Below are 23,965 nucleotides of genomic sequence, written 5' to 3'. Positions count from 1 at the left end.
ATGCTTTAAGAGAGTTCCAAGTCTGTATGGAAATTACTCATCAAAAATTGAATTGCCAATGCAATTTATACAAAGTCAACTTGTGGAGATTCTGCATGGTCCTGACTCGCAACTCCAGTCTGCGCAGCTCCATAATTCTAGCCAATGCATTTTACTATTTTAAATAAACTAACCCACAGAGTTGATTAATCTCTTTTGTGATTGTTTATTAAACCATTATCACCAACATGATTGCATCAATCAGTACTGTTTATGTACCTCCTTCCATATACTGAAGGATCTCCAAAATAGCAAAGGACTTTTTCTTGGGTTCTATTCACTAAGCTTGAAGGGAAGTGAGTTTTCTGATATTAGTGAGCAGGGCTGTATGTCTGGAAACAATTTTAAAAGCTAGCATGTTTTCTTAAAAGCACACCCTAAGTTTCTAATGTGTTATAAAATAGCAGTGTTAAGTTGGATAAATGTAAACCTCAAACATCATTGCTAACAATCATATATTTTGCATTTATAGATTTCCTTCAAAAATATGTACAACTTAAATATTGGTTCTTTGGGAAAATAATGCAACCATCTATATGAAAGAACATAGTGGAATAAGAATTACTTTACACACTAGTGTTGTATTGGTACTTCCTGGGGGTACATGGGCAAGCATTTGAAATGTGCGGTTATTCGTTTAATTTCCTCAATTTTCACATTTAAATAAACGTAATGTAAATGAAGATACAAATTAGGAGCAATGCTTTACATTATAGTTAGAGTTCAGACCTATCTAACCTTATTATATGTCTGCTATTTTACTGTCACAACTTGAGTCTCATGAATAGATGGCTAGAGGAGAAGTACAAGATTACCTTGAACTTTAAACTTAAAATCACTATTTTCGTTCTGCCTCATATTTTGCAGTATTTCCAGACCCTTCCTTTCTTATTTTTTTAACTTGACTCCTTGCAATATATGTTCCTTCCTTCTCACTGCCATGAGAATGTTTTTAATGATGTTGATGCTGATATGATTTTGTGGTAATACTGTTTTAATGTCCCTATCTATTAAAGCATCAAAAGATGTGTTTACGCTACAAGACTGCAGCTGCTGCATTCTTTTGCCGATCAAGCCAGCACAAATAATTTTGCAGACCTGCCAAAATCATTGTTCCAATGAAGCTGCTGGATGGTTGAGTGCCCTACCTTTCATTCAGCAAGTAGGGGAGGCAGTGGCATGATGGTAATGTAATTTGACTAACAGTCCAGAATCCCTGCCTCATGTTCTGGGGACATGATCATTAAAAACCCATTCATTTGGAAGGAAATATGTTGTCCTTCTCTCGTCTGGCCTACATGTGACTCCAAACCTATGTTTCTACTCAGCTGCATGGCCGCACAGCCACTTCGACAATCTGTAAAAGCTGATGCACATGCTGAAGCCATTCCCAATATTGACTTTCAGTTTCCGAATTCTCTTGTATGTGGACCTTGGAAGTCTGTGCAGAAGAAAACAAAATTCAAGAAAACATAGCTCCAGACCTGTAACAATGTGGATGACGCTTAATGCCATCTGGGCACTAAATGCTGGCCTAGCCAACGATATACTCATCCCGTGGTTGAGTTTTTTTTTAAAATGGATTCCCTTGTTTACTTCCTATAACTATTCTTGTTTCTCAATCACAGCGGGTCATGCAGCAATACCTTTCGGAGGTATTTTTATAATGAATGGAGGTTTGAATTGCCTAATGGTTGATCTGCTAATCTGCAGCTGTTCGAAGTTTGCCTTCACAGCTACACAGGGCTATTCATTTAAGTCGAAATGGCATGAGTTTGCCAAATTACGTTTACAATTATGTTGTTGTTTGAGATTGAGGTCAGTAGCTTTTTCAGATTTGAAGGTATTTGTAACTTTCTCCTTCAAGTAAAATCTTATGAAAATACTGCCTCTTTCAAACCAAATTCTTGACAATTTAAGATTGTTATGAAAAAAATCCAAGATTTCATACCTATATCAACTGTAAAATATAAAGGAAGTATTTGATTTGAAAGTTGTGTAATAAATTTGCCACTGCAAAGTGTTCATTACATTTTAAATGTTCTTTAAACAAGTGCATTTAAAAGAAAACTTGGTGTTGCTTCTGCAGGGAAGACTGACAAGTTTGAGAGGTCATTGCAGGAGGTAGACTCTCTATTAGAACAGTCTTTCCGTCTTGAACAAAAGGATGACTTGGCTGCAGCGCTCAATCTCTGCAATGAAGCTATGTGTAAGTAAGCCTAACTGCCTTTGCTGCTTGCAGATTGAATGCTCTGCTAACCAATTATGATATTAACCCACTAAAATCTTATAATTTTCCACAAACCTGACATTTCTTCTTTCAATGCATGTTATGTTCCTACCTGGAAATTAGTTCCTTAAATATTAAAATGCCTTGAAATTATATCACATTATTTATATGTAAAATAGTGATGTAATGCATGTCAATTTCTAAATTTTAAATACTCTTTGAAACAAAGGTTTTTGTTGTCGTTATTCAAAATTTGTTATATTTTTAAATGAGGCTTTCTTGGACACCTTTTCAAAATGGTGCTTTGTTGGAATTTCATATTTGGTTTTAGCCAAATATGTACAAAAACTACAGTTTTGTTAAATGCTATTTACAGTAATTAATCTAACTGGCAATTTAGTACTGATTCTGTTGGATTTTGCTTTAGAATAGAGATTCCCAGTGCAATAAACTGGGCAAATATGCTTCTCGTTTAGTTTGTCTTTTATGCTTTTGAGGGCCAGAGTCGTGTTTCTACCACTCATTCGCTTTACTTTGACATTCGCTTAGCTGTGTGGCTATGCATATTCTGTGCCAGATATGTGATTTAATAAGCACTTGATATGACATTTGATAAGCCTTTGTGTGTAGAGCACCCTTTTTTGTAATTAAAGCTGAATCTCATTGCTGTTACAAATCACTGCTTAACATTTCATCAGAATGTTTTGTGAGTTTCTCATACTTCTGTTTTACAACTGCATGTTGTTTGGGTCTGCCTGTGCATTTTTTTTTTCTGCTGTTTTGCATTTTAGCTAAACTAAGACTTGCTATGCATGAAGGCAGTGCCATCACACACACCAAAGCCCTTGCTGATAAGAAGCTCCATGTTTGCATGAAGAAGGTTCGAAGTCTGCAGGAGCGCATGCAACAATCCATCCACCCCCCTCCACCGGGGATCCCCGTCACTGAATGCAAAAGGTAGTAATTTGGGTTCAAGAGGGACAAATGTCAGATAGAAACCATTAAAGCACTGATACTGCAAATAATGTCTTGAAAATAAGATTTATTGATTTTAGAAAATACATTCTGTTGAGCAAAGTATTCAGTAACTGTCTAAAGTATGTACTTATTTTGATGCCTTTTTTTTGAAAGGACTGACCTAAATTTGTTTGAAGTACTGTCACTTGTACATCTTAAAATTGCAATGGAGTAAGTATTGGTATTACTCGTGCTTCAATAAATTTGGGTGACCTCGAAAGGAAGGATTGTGTGATTTTGGTAAATACTTTAAAGATTCACTTAATTTCTTGCCTTATGAGAATAACTTGTCTAGGAGATGTTTAGAAGATGTACAATGATTCTGCTGCAGAAAGGGTTGTATAGGATATTATCTTTTTCATGAAGTCTAACCATAAGATTGATCTCTAACATTTCAACTTTGCTCAGCAATAATTCCTTAAGTTGGATAGTAAGTAGAGTTCAAAGTTATACTATAAGTATATTATAGTGTAATTATACTGAAGTAAGTAACTAAATGCTAATTTGAGGTTTTAAATATAGTGTTTAATTACAGCTTGCATCTATTGATAGGAACATACAGTATATGTTTAGTACTGGTATTGAATTATTTCCACTGTTCAACTTTAAAAATAACACAATCTTTTTATTTCAGTATGCAGGCTAGCCAGGTCCAAGTACTGCTAACATCAGAGAGAGCAATGGAACCTACCGGTGAATCCGATCACAGGCCCAAAGCTTCCCCCGTCCTGTCAGCCTCCCATCATCAACTTAATCAACATGCTTCTAGGTTACGTGACTCTCAATCAAATTCGCATGGCAAAGTTTCCACTTCATTGGCTTCTGAACTGAAACCAAACCTATCTGCCAGATGTACCACCGAACTTCCATCTCCAAGCAATCGCAATTGGGTGCCAGCTTTTCTCCCCGGGGAGAAGAAGGAAGAGAGTGTCTCGATGTCCAAGCATCAGCTGAAGAATCTTGATGAACCAGTAGAAGGGAAGGAGAAATCAGACTGTTCAGTATTCAACCATAAATTGACAATAAACAAACATGGTTCTTTGCCATTGCTTACAGCTGAATACAGAGGCATGCATCACACATTTCCATCACCATCTCTCCACATGCAGGCGTCAACTCAAAAAGATGAAATAGGTGTCTGTTCAAACAGCAGTCCTTATTCTTCTCAATATTGTAATTCAAGTCAATTTAACGCAACTAATACCGAAATTTCTCCATGTACAACTTTGTCGTCCACAAGCTTGAACTGGTCCCCTGCAGAATCTCCTCCTTATCAGTCACATAGAAGTGATTTAGGTTTGAACTTGAATTCAACGGAGTTTGACAAGGCCTGTTCATCCAAGACCAAAACAACAGTTGACCGGGTTAATGTAAAGTCATTGACACAACAGTTACAAAGGATAAATGTTAAGTTAGGTCAGAGAAGTGATGAAGGTAATTACAAAAGTACATGTTCGGATTTTTCACCAAAGAAATTTGATCAAGAAGTATCCCAGCTACCTCTGACTTTGAATCAAAAGGTGGGAACTCTTCAAGGCAATGATCAGTTGGGTAGTACAAAGTGGTCTTCTGATAGCTTGTATTCTCCCCAGATTTCACACAGACTATTGGACTGTAAAGCTGAGGTACCTATTACTCCATCTTTGCCTACTTACCAAGCAAACACCGATGCTGCTGCAAGAGAAGTATACAGTCACTTGAGAAGGTCAGGTTTTTCACCTGATGTTCAGACAGATGAGACATGTGGACAGAAATACCAAAGTGCTGTCCAAGCAGTTTTCAGGGAAACCAGTTCCAAGGACAAGTCTGTACCAGCGAGGCAGCAAAATAAGCTTTCTTCCAGTACAGCTTCTGTGCCTGTGGGTAAAAGGATTGTTGGTGATATGGAACATTATATGTTACAGTCAGATTACAAAAACAGTGAACAGCATCACTTGCATGATAATCTGCCCAGCCAAAAAAGTAACACACAAGCTCATGGAAAACAAGAAGTACAACCATTTAAGGATACAAATCAGAATTTGGAACTGGAATTTTCAGAACTGGAATCGCTCTATCAAGCAAGTCTGCAGGCTTCCGAGAATACCAGATATTCACCAGGGAGACAGTTGGCTGAGCGCACTGCCAGACAAAGCAGTACTAAACCAGGTGAGAGGGCTCAACACGCAATAAGTAAGCAACCATAGTTCCAATCTTTTAGCAACTATTGTGAAGATTCGTAAAGTTTGATCATTAATTGTCAGTTTCTCAGTGAAGTGTTTTGTTTAAGCCACAAAATTCGATTGGAACTACTAAGTTTGGCTGGGATGTGTTTAACGGTGCAAGGACAGTCAATGACTATGATAGGCTGAAGGTTAATCATTAAGACACTTGGGTTGTTCATCATACCTAGTCATAACGTGGAATCCTTGTGCTGCCTGGCTGTTTAATTTCCAATCCTTTCTACAAACAGGTACAGACTAAAAAGCAAGAAATGCTAGAGAAACTGAATATCTCTCGTAGCATCTGTGGAGAGAGAAACAGAATTGACATTTTTAGTTCGGGATGACTCTTCACAACTAAAGGGGGCTGGAAAATTTTTTTAAGTGTGGAAAAATGAGGGAGGAGGAGCAAGTGAAACAACTGATAAAGGTGCCCTAAAGCAAAAGGAAAAACGAGTGCTAATTATGATTGAGAAATGATATGGGAAAACAGTAGGTGTTAATATCAAAAAAAGAGGTCAGCTTTGCTGAGTGGAAATCCATTCAAACAAAAGCTGAGTATTCATCTGTCCACATCTAACCACAGATGGAGTAGTGTGTACAGTATTGGGTCATCGTATTTACTGAAAAATGTGCGTTGGAAACATGTTTTTGAGAAGGCTTACTGGACTAATACTTGACATGAATGAATGGATTGCCTTGTGAGGAAAGGCTAGATAGGGTAGATGTGTCCTCTGAAGTTTAAGGTGTACCTTTTAAGAGAGTTGAAAGCTAGCAAGGACTTAGAGAAGCATGCAGAGTGCTGAAGAAATTACACTGTAACATTTAGTCCAGCAGTTAGAGTAGTTGGTTGCCTGGATACAAAAACAAATTCAAATTCGGCCAATCAGTTTAAATTATGCCCCAAAAATACCAAACTCCAATCAAGTCGAGAAGGCTCAGAGTGCTGAGTGGCCTGCTCTTGTTCCTTGTTTGTATGTTCCTACAGCAATTAATCTGCTGATTCAAAAGATTGTTACACCAGATGTACCTGAATCCAGCCACACAACTGATTGCCATATCGACTTTTTTTTTGGCAGTGGTGCAACATCGAAGGCTCTGGACTATACTGAAAAACAAGATCAAAGCACCATAATGATCAGAGATAGCTGGGTCCAGTTGGAGTATATTCAGAGTCAATTTCAAAAATCTATTTTAATTATGAAAAGGTAGTCACCATAGTCTTATAGGGCTGCTGTCTGATTAGAGAGAAATAGCTGGTGGTGGTTTAACCTGAGGGTCATCAAGCCTCAGGCAGTCGAAGAAGTTGAAAAGGAAAATCCTTCGTGGTAACCTCGGGCTTGTTTGGGAGTTGGACCATGCTGACTACATACCTAGTTGTAGTAGAATTAAATGTCATCTTTTGAAGATGATGCTGATTAAGGACAGCTAACCCAATTCATAACTGGCTATGAAAAGTAAGGATGTATTAATGTCTCTCTGATTTTTGTGTCTCCTCTAGTTTCTGCACATACACTTACAAGAAAACACTTCTCTCTGCCTGGCAGAGGTCAGTCAAAAACTCCAACCGCAGAGATTGAGCGTAATGCTTATTCAGCAGTGTCTTGTGGAGCTCCTGTACCAATCCGTACAAAGGTATTTCTAAATAAATAGAAATTCATTACTAAATTCATAATAAATTGTGAGACTACTTATTGTCTATACTTACAATGAATTGTCAGTTTCTCTCAGGCTAGCAATATGGGGAGTATTAGCTTTTGTAACTTTGCTGTGGTGAGCTGAGGGAAATTAGTACTTTTTCAAAACTGAATTTAAACCAAAAAGCAACTGTTGTGAAGTCCTTTTAATTCCAAGTACTCTACTACTTCTGATTTCAGAAATATTTGAAATCATGGTTTTAAGTTCTGAGTTTTCTTCAGTAGAGATGTGCATCTTAAGCGCTCCAGCAATGTTCTCCTCACTCAAGAAGTTGTTTCATATTTGTGGTTTGGAAAATGGCTTTGCAGCAATATAGGAGCAGGTTGGAACTGCCTGACCACAGGGAAAGTCACATTGGCACTTCATGAGTTCGGCAATGAAAGCAGCAGTTTGATGGGTAACACCGGCTGTCTTTTGAGGATTCTACAGAAACTATGCATTGCATTATCGTGCAGAATCCATCTAAAGGCAGTTGGTGAACCAATCATAATTTTTAAAATTCATTCATGGATGTGGGCATTGCTCACTATGCCAGCATTTAATTCACTTCCCTGATTACCTCAAACTATTGATGATAGATGAGTTGAGGTTACTATTCTTGCATACAATGTTTACATGCAGCTATTCCATAAAGCAGTCAGATTAATTAATGTGTGAACTGGATTCAGTGCAATGCTTTTCCAAAACTTAACCTTTTGAACTGTACTCTGAGTATCCACAATTTAGAAACTTCATTTCACTTTAAGCTCTGCTATGCCTAGTGAAGTTAGTGTTACGTCCGTTTATGACCAATACAAATGACTACAATTTCTAGCAAGATCTCCTCGTCACCCTTATGCTCTGCTTATTTTAAACTCCTGTGCTTTTAAGGACTTTTTTTTTCCTTCCACTGCTAATCATGGATGTTTAATTGATCTCATTTACTTTTATCCTCTAACTTTGTAAGATGCATTTTGGTGAATTTGCTGCAAGAGATATTGAGGAAAACGATAATTACAGTGCAGAGAATTTCCGTCGGATTGCTCGCAGCCTGAGTGGAACTATTCTTGCTAACAGAGATCCTGTGATTCCTTCTCAGAATGTTGTAAGTTAATTTTATTAATTCATTTGTGGAATGTGGACATTGCTGGCTGACCAGCATTTATTGATCATTGCTAATTGCCCTTGGTAAAATGGTGGTGAGACACTTGCTTGCACCCTTGCTGTCAATCTGGTTTAAGTGCTATTAGGGCCATCCAAGATTTTGATCCAGCAACAGTGATGATAATATAATTTCAAGTCAGAATTGTGCACAGCTTGGAAATAAACTTTCAGATGGTGATGTTCCCATGCTGAGCTGCCAGAGGAAGTGGTGGAGGTGGGTACAATTATAACATTTAAAAGTCATCTGGATGGGCACATGAATAGGAAGGGTTTAGAGGGCTGGCAAATGGGACCGGATCAATTTAGGATATCTGGTTAGCATGGATGAGTTGACTGAAGGGTTTGTTTCCATGCTGTATGACTCTGTCATATTCTTGCCCTTTTAGGTGCTGGAGGCCACAAGTTTGGCAGGTGCTTGTAAAAGAGAATTGCTGGAGCTGGATATATTCAGCCTAATGGAGATTATTCCATTACAATCCTCATTTATGTCTTACTGATTGTGGACAAGTTCTGGGGAGTCAGGAAGCGATTAACTTCCTGCAGAATTCCTAATCTCTGAACAGTATTTATGTGGTTGGAGCAGTTCAGTTTCTGGTCAGTGGTAATCCCCAGAGTGAATCCCCAGAGTGATGTTTGTGATGGATTCAGGGATAGTAGGTGGTATTGAATGTCATGATTGATGGTTAGGTTCTCTTTGGTTGGCGATGGTTACTCATTAGCATTTAAGTGCACAAATGTGCCACACAATGTGCAATCATTAATAAACATTCATCAGTTCTGACCTAATGATGCAAAGAAGATTATTGATGAAGCAACTGAAGATAGTTGGGTCCACATTGAAGAACTTTCCAGTTGACTAAGATAATTGACCAACAACCACAGCAATCTTTCTTTGTGCTAGGTGTGACTCCAACTAGTGGAGAGTTTTCCCCTAATACCCATTGATTTCAGTTTTGCTAGACCCCCTTAATCTACTGTTGCTGTAATATGGCCAGGATCTATAGTCTCTGCAGTATCCAGTCTCTGATATCATCTAGAGTGAACCGAATTGGCAGATAACTGTCATCTGTGATTCTGGGGGGGGGACTGAAGAGAAAGCTGAATTAGTTCATCCACTCAGCACTTCTGGCAGAAGATGACGCCATCTGCTTCAACTGTCTGGCGTGCTGGGCTTCCTTGCCATTGAATTCTACTCTACTATTTATGACTGAATATGACAGAACTGCAGATTTGAGATCTGATCCATTGGTTGTGGAATTGCTTGGCTCTGTCTGTGACATGTGGTCAGGCAGCATCCAAGGTGCAGGAAAATCTGTTTTGGGCATGCTATGTGTTCTTCATTAGCCCTTCACCAGGGCTCCGGCCTGAAACGTTGATTTTCCAACTAGGATGCTGCCTGACCTTGCTGTGCTTTTCCAACAACACACTCTCAGCTCTGATCTCCAGCACCTGCAGACCTCATTGTCTCCTCTGTCTGTGACATGTTGCTTCTATGATTTGGCATGCAAGTTTATACTTTCACCAGATTGATATCCCATTTTTTAATATTCCTGGTATACTCTTGCCTTCTGTACTCATAACTGAACTAGGGTTGATCCATTGGCTTGATGATAAATGTTTGGTGGCGGATGTGCCAGACAAAGTTACAAATTGAGTTTGAACGCAATCCTGCTGCTGCTGATAATAACGATGGACCACAGCACCTCATGAATACCCATTTTGAAACTGCTTGAACTATTTGAAATCTCTCTCATTTAACACAATGCTAATGCCACACAAGTCAATGGAAGGTATACTTAGTACAAGCTAAGAGTTTGGTCTAAAGGGCTGTGAAATCAACACTTCTACCAATAATATCGTGGGCAATTGCATCTGTGACAGGTAGATTGGTGAGGGCAAGTTCATGTAGGTTTTTTCCCATTGCTAGTTTCTTTGCTACCTGCCACAGACTCAGGCTAGCAGCAATTTAGAAATTGGCCATGTTGGACAGTGATGCTGCTATCGAGCCACTGCTAATAATGACCGTTGAAATCCCTTACCCAGATACATGCTGTGTCCATACCAGCCTCAGCCAAAGTAACGTTCATTGCCCATGTGTGCCCCTGATACCATGAGACTTCATTGGGTCAGTGTTGAGGACTTGTAATGCAACTCCCCGTTGACTGTATATTATTGTGACACACCCCTAGGTTTGTCCTATCAGTGGGACAAAATATACTTGGAAATTGTAACAATAGCTATATAGCAGTAACAATACCCTAAGCATGTAATTTACTAATCCAGTGACATTTTAAATTACGCAGAGTAATTTTCAACTTATAATTGCACAAGTGTTAGCAACTTAATGCATCCTTATTAAGTTGCATAATCTTGTGGGAGAGGCTTATGGGAATAAATTTAAGGCAATTTTTCTTTCTGTCATCACGGTAAGTTTTCACATATAACAGTCATATCCATTTATCTTACAAGGAAACAACAACCCTGAGAAAATGCATGGAGCTTCGAAAAAGATCGGTCAGTTCGTCTTCCTTGACCACATCCCAAGCTTCCTCCCATGATCCTCATGTGTTAACCTCTTTCCTTCAACACCATTCCAACCTATCAAAGCACCTTTCGTCTGATCTATTGTGGCCAAGCAAGGCTAGTGAGGCAAACAGAGCATCAGGTAATCTTGGCATCTCTACTTGTACCTCCTTTTGTGTGCACTGATCCATAGTGTGCAGGGTTGCAAGATGACCTTGTCCATCTATTTCCTTTCCAGGTCATATTGTTATTTGAGATGCTGTTCAAATGTGGAATTGTCAATATGTAAATGAAGCTACTGGCAGAGGTTTTGGTATTTTCTGGCATTAACTACAAGAAGCTGGCATTGGTTCCACCACACCACACAAGCTTTTACGCAAAGGCTTTATTATGAGATTCATCAAATGATCACAATTTAAACAGTATTGATGCACTATAATTTCTGCTAATTTTACTGTAGTGAAATTAGTAGAGACCTGCAAAATATTTGTCGATAAGTTAGGATTGTTATTGCATCAGTACTACTTTAAATTTCCATAATTTTTCCTTCCGATCTTTGCATCCTCCACCCCACTGTGCAATTTTCATCACTAATTGCATACCTCCCATGCACTGCCACCCATGGCAACCACCTTATCTCCAACCCATTGCTTTCCCCCATCTATACTTTCATTGCTGGGGCCCAACCCTTATCTTCAGTTCTGAGGAAGGGTTGCTTGGCCCAAAATGTTAACTGATTTCTCTCCACAGATGCTGCCAGACCTCCTGAGGTATTTTAGCAATTTCAGTTTTTGTTTCATACAGCACCTGCAGTTCTTTCGGTCCTTATCTTCCACTATTCTTTTTGTCTAAAAATGTGTCACTGCTACCAGTAACTCTGTGCAAAAGCACGTCTCGTGTACGTCAGAACACCTAAAGCTCAAAACAACCAGTATTAACTAAGCTGTCAAAATATGGTGGTGGTGGTAAAGAAAATATAGACAGCCACAGCTTTGAGTCTGACTCCTCACATTCTTATCTCACCCTTCATTAGGCAAAGTTCAAATGTCACCAAGTTGGCAGTGAGTGAGGAGGAGGGAAATTGGGCAGAGAGGGAGGAAAATCAGATGGAAATGTTTGCTGCATACAGTCCATGTGTTACCTTAGTGTTGTGGTAGAATGTTCTAATATTTAATCATTGTCATTGTATTTACAAAAGCTCTTAGGATCAACATCTAACTAATCAAAACGGTCTGGATAGCAAGAATTGCTTATTGTTATTGTTATTACATTCATAAAATTATTGCATGAGAAAAAAACAGATTTTCAATCAGTTAAATCTACTGCATCGTAAATGAATACAATGGTACAGAATACAATCAGTTTTGATATAACGCGATAGCTCCATTCTCATGCAATCTCGCGTTATAAGAATATTGCACAATAGCTGCACTATTTAAACTAATGGGGCCGGAACCACATTATAGCCAATACAGGTAAGGAAAGTTTGCATTCTACAAATAACGGTCTAAATTCTTCAGTAACATTAAAGCCAATTCATGTTGAAGATACACGTGTTCTAGCAGAGCCTACTGTATAGGAATTCACCGGAATTATTTGTGTACATTTCCAAGATGATTGAAATACAGGTGGCATGGTGGCTCACTGGTTAGCAGTGCTGCCTCACGATACCAGGGACCCAGGTTCGATTCCAGACAACTGTCTGCGTGGGGTATATACATTCAGCCATGTCTGCATGGGTTTCCTCCCACAGTTCAGATATGTGTGGGTTAGGTGGATTGGCCAATGTGCAAGCTTAGGTGGGTTAGTCATGAGAAATGTAGGGCTACAGGATGTAGGGTAGGGGGGGTGGGTCTAGGTGGGATTCTCTTCAGAGGGCCTGTGTGGAACTTTGATCAGCCACAATTGGATAACAGTGTGCAGTTTTGCTCTTCATGTTTAAGGAAGGATGTGCTTACAATGGAGGCAGTACAGTGATGTCAGAGACACTAGAATTATCCATGGGATGAGGCGGCTGTTCAGAAGGGGCTATGTAAATTGATTCTGTGGTCCCTAGAGTTTAGAAAGCTAATCTCATTGGAACAGAGAATATTTTGAGTTTTGATAGTGTATAGTGGGGGTTGTCTCTGCTGCTTGCAGAATCTAGAACATGGGGATGGAGTCTCTGGGTAAACAACTGATCGTTTAGGACTGTGAAGAAGGGAAAATTCTTCAGTCAGAGTTGTGATATTTTGGGGAATTCTGTACTCCAGAGAACTGTGGGAACTCCCATCATGGAACAATGCTGAGATAAGTTGATTTTTGGTCCCTTGGGGATTGAGATTATGGGTAGCAGGTGGGCAAATGGAATTGAAATCCGAGGTAAACTACAGATTATATTGAATTACAGAGCAGGCTTGAAGAGCTGTATGTATTCCTGCTCCTTTTTCTTATTTATTCTGAAATCACTACATTTGGGTTTTGTAAAACAGCTTTTGTGATGTTATGATAGAGATTCATTAGGACAGAATCAGAGATAAGAAACTAAAAATACATGTTGATATGAAACAAACTGGTGATTTCTTCATAACAGAGAAAATAAGAAATCTGATAAAAGTTTTCAAAGTTATGCAAATGAATAAAGAAATGAACAGAAGTATATGTTGATCGATGTTGTAGACATTGTCTACGTGGAATTTAGTGAAGCCTTTGACAAAATTCTGCATGATAGACTGATTAATAAAGTTAGATCACATGGGATTCAGGGAAAGCTTGCCAATTGAATACAAAATTCATTTGACAGTAGGAGACAGAGACTGGTGGTGGAAGGTTGTTTTTCTGACTGGAGGCCTGTGACTAGCGGTATTCAGCAGGGTTTGGTGCTGGGGCCAGTGTTGTTTATCATTTAAGTAAACAATTTGGATGAGAATTTAGGAGGCATGGTTAGTAATTTTGCCAAAAGCAATGGTATAAAAGACAATGTAATAGTTTATTTAAGGTTACAAAGAGATCTTGATCAATTGGGCCAGTGGGCTAAGGAATGGCAGATGGAGTTTAATTTGGATAAATGTGAGGCATTTTGGTAAAGTGAACCACAGCAGGACTATGGTAGGGCCCTGGGTAATGTTGTTAAATAGAGAAATTTATGGGTTCAGGTACATAGTTCCTTGAAAGTTGCATCACAGATGGACAGGATGGTTAAGAAGGCGTTTAGCAAGCTTGCCTTCTTTGCTCAGACCATTGAATATAGGAGTTGGGACGTCACTTTTGAAGTACTGTGTATGGTTATGGTCGCTCTGCTAAAGAAAGGATATTATTAAATTGGAGAGATATACCAGAATGTTGATACAATGGAGGGTTTGATTTCTAGGGAGAAGCTGGATAGGCTGGGACTTTTCTACCTGGAGTGTAGGATGTTGAGGAGTGTCCTTAGAGGTTTATAAAATCATGAGGGACATAGGATTTCCTAGGATGGATGAGTTCAAAACTAGGGGGCATATTTTAAAGTGAGAGGAGAGAAATTTAAAAGGGACCTCAATGGTAATCTTTTCACACAGAGGGTGGTTCGTGTGTTGAATGAACTGCCAGAGGAAGTGATAGATACGGCTACAGTTACAACATTTAAAAGATATTTGCATTGGAAAGTTTAGAAGGATGTGGACCAAATGCAGGCCCACATGGGACTAATTTAGTTTGGGAAATCTGGTCAGCATGGACGAGTTGGACCAAAGGGTCTGTTTCTGTGCTCAATGTCTCAATGATTCTATTACAATTTTCAGTGAACTAGTAATTAGAAGTTATGACTTCAGATCATTTAAAAGATTAACAGTTTAGGAAACATTTTTAAAAATGCAGATTAATCAGAACATCAAATGCAATTCCTAGAATAGTACTTAAAATAGGATTAATTGTTACTTGTCAAATGGATATGAAGAAATGTGAAAATTATAAATTTGAAAGAGTACAAAGAAAGAGCAAGTAACTGAGACTAAATGGACAGTCCTTTCAGAGCGACAGTGTTGGCTTACTAGGCCAAAAGTCCCATTCTGAAGTCAGTGATAAATGTTGCTGATCGAAAAACGGTTAATATAATTTAAAAGGCAACTTGTAAAAGTGAAGGACTTGTGCAATGCCTTGTTCTCATTTGGACTAATAGGCAGATTTGGTCAATACAGGTAAGCGTTGTGCTCTAACACAGTAGTGCAGATACATAGTACAGGAACATAGGGAACAAAGGAAACCTTTAAACCAGCTAGGAATGTAGTGATAAAATATCTGAAAGGCAACATTACAGTAATCTCCAATAATTCATTGCAGAACTGAATATCTGAAAATGTGATTTGATCACAATATATTTCTTGACTTGAAACAAAATCTGTATGTGTAAAAAGTGGTGTCTTCTTGCTCATTCGCTCCCAGGCTACCAGTAGTAGTTGTAGATTAAATTTCTGTGAAGGCTCTTATGATCTGTCAACATAGTAATTTTACTAAGGTTTCTACCAAATTTACAGTGGATGATTGGGAACATTTAGGAAAATTCTTGTGCTGTAATTTTGAATGTATAGATAATGCAGTTTTGTCACTGATCTAGTAGTTTCCAGTAATTCTATGAGCTTAACTTTATCTGTTTCTTGTGAAAACAGACGAAAACATCGAAAAATTTCTGGCTGTGTTTGACCGGGGTGAAGCTCTCAACCATGAGAACTACCAGAGTGTTGCAGTGAATTATGGTACACTGCCACGCTTTCAGAAGAATTGGACCAAAGGACAGAGACCGATCAGAAAAGGTCAGATGCATGTTGAGAATAAGAATGACATTCAGCAGAGACTGGCTAACAACAACCAAGCTGTCCTGCCAGACAAGAGAAAAGTGGAGCAACTTTGCAGACATCCATCCAGTATAACAACAAGCAGACATCTGCACCAGACTCGGACTGAGGTGCCTGAGAATCATGGTTGTTCTAATCATTTTCCTGTGCATTACAGACCTGCACATGGTACTATCCAAAACACACTTCCAAAAAACAGTAACATGACAAAGACCTTAGATATTCAAAAATCCTTTTATAACAAGTCTTCACACTCCAGTACTCCAGGTCCAGTTCGCCTTGATGTTCCCCCGGATGAAGACTGGAGGAAAACAACCTATACCCATCCTCAGCCCGGTGAGAGGATGCGTTTGGCTCTACATACTACTGCAAGGATCAGTAGTACTGATGCATATTCAAGGCGGCCATCTGCTGGTCGATCAGTGACTCAACAGGCCACTCCACATGTGGGCACCAGAGGGCGTCAGTGCGCTTTATGCCAGCAGGTAGTCATCGGCACAACCATGGTTTATTGCCGGAACTGTAGTGCTTACATGGGGCGGTTTAAACCTCGGCATTGACCTTTGTGATTACGGTCAGCCAAAATCAGTGGCCGTCTCAGAAGCAATTTATCTTAAAGTAGGCTGAATCTTACGCTAAACACTGGTACAGCCACTAACTGAGTAGGTTAACACTGTAAAACAGATCACTTATCAGCTGTAATGTTGAAAATCTATAGTGTGCATTTAAATGATTAGTATAAGTGAAAATTGATGAAGGCTAAAGGTTGAATGTCATTAAATTATAAAACCTGACTTTGTTTCTGTTACCAGTTAGAAATTGTGTTGAGAGTTTTGATGCTGGATCTAAAAGCCACACTGCTGTCCTTTGGGTATACAGAATTGATTTTTGCTGTATCACAGTCCTAGCCACTTTATTAATTTGGATCTTTTCACTGAAAATATGCAATGCTTTGTAATACAGTATAATGATCTAAATGACATTGTGGTTTACATGTCAATTTGCAATGGACATGTTCTGATGTCATTGTCAAAAAAGACAATTTAATAACCCATTGAATTCATTCCAAATCAAGTTGAATTGCTATCTATGAAAAGAAGAACTGGGGTCACTATAATATTGTATTTTAACCAATAATACAAATTCTTTTTGAGACTTGATGATTGCAGCATGTCAAAAGTTACTAAAGTGACTTTAAATATATGTAGCAGGATCCTAGCTTATGGATATTTAATATGTTCTGCTGTAATTGCTCTCTTTTCTATTTTAGCTGAGGTATTCAGCCATTTAATTCAAGAAGGTTAATGCTTCTACTAAAAGAGTGGGGAGCGGAATTGCATAGGTCCGTGGAGCTTCTGTAACTAGGGTCTTGGCTGATCTGCCTCTGGACCCCATTAATAACTTTAATGAAGTGGAGTAACTGCATGGGAAATTATTGCCAGCTTCACATGCAGAGACTTTGCTTTGTCCATTTTTGATCTTGGACGAGGTTAAAAGACCAACGTTACACAATGATTCAGCTTACAGTGTAGGATTGATATGATTGTCTTAACTTGGTTGCAGTTTGAGGTAGTGCTTGTACTTACCACCTTGTGAGTAATTAGTTTTTCTATAGTGCACATAATTGAGCTAAAACATGTCTATTATGACTGTCCAAGTGGAAGACACCTTGACACTTTACTGACCGTCCCATATGTGTATACGTAATTAAAACTATCTTTTGATTGTAGGTCTGATGTGAGAGGCAGTGTAAATATACTGTTTCACTGAGGGCCAATGGAGATGAAAAGCTGCTGTAAAAAATAAATGAAGGATGCAGGTTAAAATATAATAGTTGAAGAAGTAAGCATGTACCTGGTCACTGGGTATAAGTGTGATAGTGTGACAAATGGAGAAAAATTATTTTTGATGTCTAAACATTGAATAGTTAGAAAGATGTTACAGGGCAAACAGACAGTGACATTTTGAGGAATTGGTCCAGAGGAAAGCTTCAGCTGTGGGCACACAAGTTCTGAACTTTGCCTTTAATTTCCTTCTTCTGATCTGTTATTTTTATAATGTGTATGATTCTGATTTTTGTTTGTGGTAGTCTAAAATTCATCTTGACTTGCCAGACTGCTAGAGATCCATTGGAAATGTCACCAGTAAATGCTGTTGTAATATCTGCAGCTTCATTATGTTGATTATGCAGCTGGTGAATGAGTATTGAGAGGTTCTGCATTGAGCACCAGGCTTTTCACACCATTGTGTATATCCTATAACATTTCTTGATGATAAATTATAGGTGTACAAATGTAGGTTGAGATTTTATTGTAGAAAACTGTTTACAGATTTGTACTGTAATTTCATACTTGTCTGCTTAGTAAAAGCTTGATATTCTTGCTAATGTATTTCTGTTAAAATGTGTACAGCTTTTACAGCAAATGACATGTGAATTGGAAAATTTCTGTATCTATTGCAGTGCTAGAAAATGCAACTCATATTTTTGCAATAAAGTATCCAAATGTGCTAATAACTGGGCTGTTGTTGGTCTGACTCTGATGATGAGCAAACTATTTAAGACAAAAATTGATAGATCTCTTCTGCTTGGGAAATTGAGAGAATTGGAAATTCAGCCAGTAATTTGTTCCTTCTTACTCTGACTGGCGTATTTTCCCTGAGTAACTGAGCTGCACAGATGTTGAAATAAAATAAGGTCTTACATTTTTAAAACACTCTTCAAATCTTCATGGCTAATTAATTACTTATTACTTATGAAGTATAGTCATCACTGTTTTGGAGGGCAACATGACAACTAATTTTGGAGGTTCCAAGGACAGTACAAAGTAAGTGCCAGGTTAATTTGTTCTTGTTGAGTTCTTATTGTCAGCCAGAATATTGAGAGGATTCCCTTGTTCTTTCTGTGGTGTGGTAGGATGTTTTCTGAGTGTCTGAGCAATAGACAGATCTTTGACTTTACATCCAGCACCTCTCTCAACACAACACTCCCTCTCCATTGTATTGAGATGTCAGCTTGGAGTATTCAAAAAGTCAGAGGATTGGTCCCCAATGGTAAACAGTTTATAATTGATGACAGGAAGAAAAAAAAGTAGCATATTCTGATAAGCAAAGCAAATTTTAATAGAAATCAACAGCAAGGGTCAGTTTTATGCATTTTGAATCATTTGCACAGCTTGATGAGAGAAATTTACTTTTCTTTTTATTATTTGTAATAATTTATTATTTTAAATAAAGGCATAAATGTGAGGAACATAGTGCAGTGCTCCTCTGTTATTGCAATGCTTGGACCACAGATCAGAGTTCCAAACTGCTCATGATGGTTATAATCAGAATACTATGGAGTGCAGGGCGGGGTGATTTGAATGCAACACCTAATTACAAATCAAGACATTCTGCCAAAGCTGGTCATTGAACTGTGCACAGCAGTGGATCGAGGTGTTTGGGAAGATATGTGTAAAACATTTCCAAAATGCGCCTGAGGAGAAGCCACAGTTGTACTGATGTTTACTCTCCTCCATGCTGCTGCCATTGCTTTGTGCCCCCCCCCCCCCCACCTTTCACATTGCAGGAACTAACAGGACAATGAAGTTAGGGTGATAGGGTGACGGTGTTTAATGCTTCCTTTCTCCCTTTATAATCTATGTTTACTGGGCTATCAATATAATAAATGCCAATGGAAAAGTTTTCCACAGCTTTGACCTCATGAACTGCACTTCATATCTGTGTAGAAATAAAACACAGAGAGGAAGTAAGGCCATAGGTGAAGTGAGCAGTCGGTGTTATTTTAGATCTCTTCAAAATATGTTAAGAAGATAGCCTCGACCCTAACTTTTTCTTATTTTGAAGGTAAATGTGAGGCGTTGTGTTCCAGTTGCAATTTGAGTAATCAAACTACTCAAGTTTGAGTGAAACACTTTTTATTTACACTACAGTTAAAATACAGAATAAAATTAATGAACTGGCTTAACTATGTCGAAGCCTGAGGGGTGACCTTATAAAGGTTTATAAAAACATGAGGGGCATGGATAAGGTAAATAGACAGTCGGGGAGTCCAGATCTAGAGCGCACAGGTTTAGGTGAGAGGGGAAGATATAAAAGAGACCTAAAGGGCAATGTTTTCATGTAGAGAATGGTGTGTGTATGGAATGAGCTGCCAGAGGAGGTGGTGGAGGGTGGTTCAATTGTAAATTTAAAAGGTATCTGGATGAGTATATGAATAGGAAGGGTTTAGAGGGATATCGGCCAAGTGCTGGCAAATGGGACCAGATTAGATTGGGATATCTGGTATGAACGAGTTGGACTGAAGGGTCTGTTTCTGTGCTGTACATCTCTATGACTCTTTTGGAATGCTTAACAAAATAATTAGTAATAGTTAATATATATTAACTGTGCTAATATAGTAATATCCCATAAATACACTGTTGGCAAAAAGGCACATTCAGTAAAATAGATTCTAGCAGCAGCTTTTAGCTATAACAGAGACAGGAATAAGAGCTTCCACATCCAGCTTCAAGACTCAAGCAACTGCTGAAAGCTAAAACTAAAAATTCTGGTTCTGTGGGAGCTTGACCCCATCCACTCAGGCTGCTTCTATTGTTACAACTTTTTAAATAAAAGGCCTCACAAGCTGTTTTATTGGCTTTGAGCAGACTGCTTGATGCCTTTGTCTCAACCTTTCTTTAGAGAGCTACAGGTCACTTGGGTCAGAGATGTACAGCATGGAAACAGACCCTTCGGTCCAACCTGTCCACGCCGACCAAATATCCCAACCCAATCTAGTCCCACCTGCCAGCACCCGGCCCATATCTCTCCAAACTCTTCCTATTCATATACCCATCCAGATGCCTCTTAAATGTTGCAATTGTACCAGCCTCCACCATATCCTCTGGCAGCTCATTCCATACACGTACCACCCTTTGCGTAAAAAAGTTGCCCCTTAGGTCTCTTTTATATCTTTCCCCTCTTACCCTAAACATATGCCCTCTAGTTTCTTTCAAGTTTCCCCACTGCTTGCTGCTTGATAAAATGTTTTATTTAAATAATATTTTAACATGACTCTAACCTTCAGCTCCATATCATCATACAGCACAGCCAAGTCAAGCATTACATTTGGCCTAGATGTCTGAGGCTAATCTATCAACAGGCAATTGAATCTAAGAAATGCCCTCACGATAACTTTTGTGGACTTTGGGTTTTGGCAACTTTTTATTTAAATATTTGTTCGTTGACTTATTCCACAATGTGGAAGTAAACTTCAGTCATTGAGCTTTCCTGAAAGGATATTTCCCTAATTCCCTTTTCTAAGACTCGTTGAAAAGCCACTATATATTGTGAGCAGTTTTGTGCCTGGTATCTAAGGAAGAACGGGCTGGTGTTGGTGAAGGTCCAGAGGAGGTTTATAAGAATGATCGAGGACGAATGGCTTGTCATATGAGGAGCAGTTAAGGATTTTGGGTGTATTTGACCACATTTAGAAGGATGAGGGGAGAATCTGATTGAAACGTACAGAATACGGAGAGGCCTGGATAGAGTGGATGTGGAGAAGATGTTTCTCTGAGTAGGAGAGACAAGGACCTGAAAGCACACCCTCAGAATGAAGGGATGACCCTTTAGAACTGAGATGAGGAGGAATTTCTTCAACCAGAAGGTGGGGAATCTGTGGAATTCATTTCAGCAGAAGATTATGCAGGCCAAGTCATTGAATGTATTTAAGAAAGAGACAGGCAGGTTCTTGATTGGTAAAGGGATTAAGGGACACTGGGAGAAGGCAGGAGAATGGGCTTCAGAAGCATATCAGCCATGACTGAATGTTGGAGCAGACTCAATGGGCTGAATGGCCTAATTTTACTACATCTTTGGGCCAATGCTGGCTTTTAGACCACATGAATCAAATGGAACTCCACCCAAAAAATGAGATGAAAACAGGGTGTACTATTTTTGAAAAATATCTTTTTATACCATTGTAAAAAGTGACATGGCAAAAATTAATTTTTGTTCACTAACCTTGTGAAAAACATTAATCAGCTTACTGTAGGAACATCATCCTCTCCATAACAGGAATACCATACTAATTCAGAACAATAATGCAACCATAGAGAAAAGATGCTCTTGAATTGAAACATGCTCATAATTATATGAAAAGACTTCATTTAGAAGTCAAATCCAAAATTTTCTAATTTTACATATGGTTCTTGTAACAACACTCAATTACTCAGCTGCCAATTGAAATAGTTCCTACAGGCTGAAGTAGACTTCTTAATGAACATTTACCACAACTTTTCACCTGCAAAAGAATTAACCTTTTAGGGAAAAGAACATACATGGATTGCTTCTGATCAGGAGTTCTCACATAAGCAAGCAGTAAGGGCAAATATGTTGAGCATGTCTCTTGTAATAAGTCACAAGCAGTCACAGATGGAAATATCAGTGCCTGCATCATTGATGAAGGTGATTGAATCAGTCAGACTTACTATGCAAACTTAGAATGGTGCTGGAAAAGCACAGCAGGTCCGACAGCATCCGAGGAGCAGGAAAATCAGCGTTTCGGGCAGGAAACCTTCATCAGGGATTTCATTTCCAGCACCACTCTAATCTCTAGCATCTGCAGTCCTCACTTTTGCCTTACTATGCAAACTACTGACTGGTGTTTGAAGAATTTGCATTTTGTGATTTTGATCTGAATTAAGTGAAATTAAATTGCTTGCCTTACCTATGCTAAACCAAGTAGTTGTTGGTCCTGTTTTTTGAGTCGATGGTTTGTTGTGTAATATTATCTATAATAGTTGCCAATGTTTTCAGTTTCCATGCTCTCAATGAGCGATAATATTTTGGATTTTTTTCTCTGTCCAAATCAATATTTAGCCACCAAACAGCATCAGTAAAGTCATATGAACTGGTTATTTTCACATTGCTGCTTGTGGGAGTTTGTAATGCACAATTGGTTCCTATGCTTCCTAACTTATAATCATATCCATATTCAAAAGTATTTTGCTCAAAGTGAGCATTATAATAGAAGCCCTGAGGTTGTGAAAGGTGCTGTATAAATGCAAATATTTACATACGATACACATCGACCAAAACAAGAGGACCTTATGTTTAAAGGCAGGCATAGTTTTGTGTGCTTAGTGATGGAGACTCTACCCATTTACAAGTTCGGTCATGGTAACAATTTTTTTTCTCAGCTGTTGTTAACACCCATGACTCTGAATCTACTTCCCTCATTTCTTCTAGGAACCTCAAGACTAGAATCTCACACTTCCTTCTGTTCCCTTTCTCTCTCAACCCACACATTTTTAAAACCTGAGGCTACTGTCATTGACCCTTATTCATTTGTTTGTAATGACTGCCAGTCTCCAGCTTTGTTGACATTATTGTGGACTGTTTTTTGCCCATGTTTTCCAGTTTAAAATTACAATAGAAGAAATAAAAATCAAAATGATCTCTGTAGGGGGAAGCATAGTTAATGTTACAGGTTTCTGTTTCAGCAGAACACTTGGTTTGCCTTCGGCCAAATATTTTAAATCATGAAACATCTGTGAGATTGAAATTAAAATCAACAGAGCCACTCACAAACCTGAAACTTTCCACTGTTACACCCTCCTCAGATGCCGCCTAACTTGCTGAGTATTTCCACCATTTTCTGGCCTCATTGCTGATTTCCAACATCAAGCAATTTGTTTTTGGATCAGGAGGAGGCAACTTTCATTGTGTCAAATGGACATTAGCTAAACAGAATGCAGCGAATTCTTGTTCCTGTGGTTTTACACTGCATAATAAATGTCAGCTTTATGTTCTGATACCTGTTTTTGTGAAATATTGTCAAAATTTTAATACACACTGCCTTCAGCTCCACTGTCATGGAACTGAATTCCTTCATTTGGCACTGATTACTCCTCCCACTCACCTGATGTTTATTAAGTAGTAAGTCATGTCAATTAAAAATATGAAAATGAATGGTTGAACAACCTACGATTTATGGAAACTGATCTCACCATGACAAATTATAAAGTTTAATGAATGTCCCCAATTGACTCTTGGTCTTCTCCAAAGTAACCCAGTGATCTTCTGCCTTCTCTGAAAACAAAGTTTGCCATCATTTATACATCGTCACTGGGTGGGGGTGGGGGTCTTCACTTTTGTCAATGTCCAAGAATGTTTTTTTTTCAAAGAAGAAATTGTATTGTTTATGAAATTAATGCCTATGGTATTCCAAAACATTTTTGTCTATAATGTCTGTGACAGAGCAAGTGTGATTGCCTACTTTGGGACAGGTCAAGCTGATTGTATGGGGTTATATGATGGCCCTC

At 38.6% G+C, this 23,965-nt stretch overlaps 1 protein-coding gene across 3 annotated transcripts in view; it reads left to right on the top strand.

Annotated features, from left to right (window-relative positions):
* usp54a (ubiquitin specific peptidase 54a) overlaps nucleotides 1-18,174 on the top strand; it is a 135,132-nt gene extending 116,958 nt beyond the window's left edge. For 2 of the 3 annotated variants that reach the window (XM_072583575.1, XM_072583576.1), the window contains 7 exons: nucleotides 2,129-2,248; nucleotides 3,061-3,226; nucleotides 3,921-5,434; nucleotides 6,989-7,122; nucleotides 8,132-8,269; nucleotides 10,798-10,993; nucleotides 15,474-18,174. In XM_072583575.1, the coding sequence (XP_072439676.1) occupies nucleotides 2,129-2,248; nucleotides 3,061-3,226; nucleotides 3,921-5,434; nucleotides 6,989-7,122; nucleotides 8,132-8,269; nucleotides 10,798-10,993; nucleotides 15,474-16,219 (3,014 nt within the window). In that variant the 3' untranslated portion in view covers nucleotides 16,220-18,174. The remainder of the gene's footprint in view (nucleotides 1-2,128; nucleotides 2,249-3,060; nucleotides 3,227-3,920; nucleotides 5,435-6,988; nucleotides 7,123-8,131; nucleotides 8,270-10,797; nucleotides 10,994-15,473) is intronic. The other variant, XM_072583577.1, reaches the window with a different exon arrangement.
* The last annotated feature ends 5,791 nt before the right edge of the window (nucleotides 18,175-23,965 follow it).

The sequence above is a fragment of the Chiloscyllium punctatum genome, chromosome 13, assembly GCF_047496795.1.
Source record: "Chiloscyllium punctatum isolate Juve2018m chromosome 13, sChiPun1.3, whole genome shotgun sequence".
NCBI classification, from domain to species: domain Eukaryota; kingdom Metazoa; phylum Chordata; class Chondrichthyes; order Orectolobiformes; family Hemiscylliidae; genus Chiloscyllium; species Chiloscyllium punctatum.
This window is presented reverse-complemented; position numbering and strand designations above follow the sequence as displayed.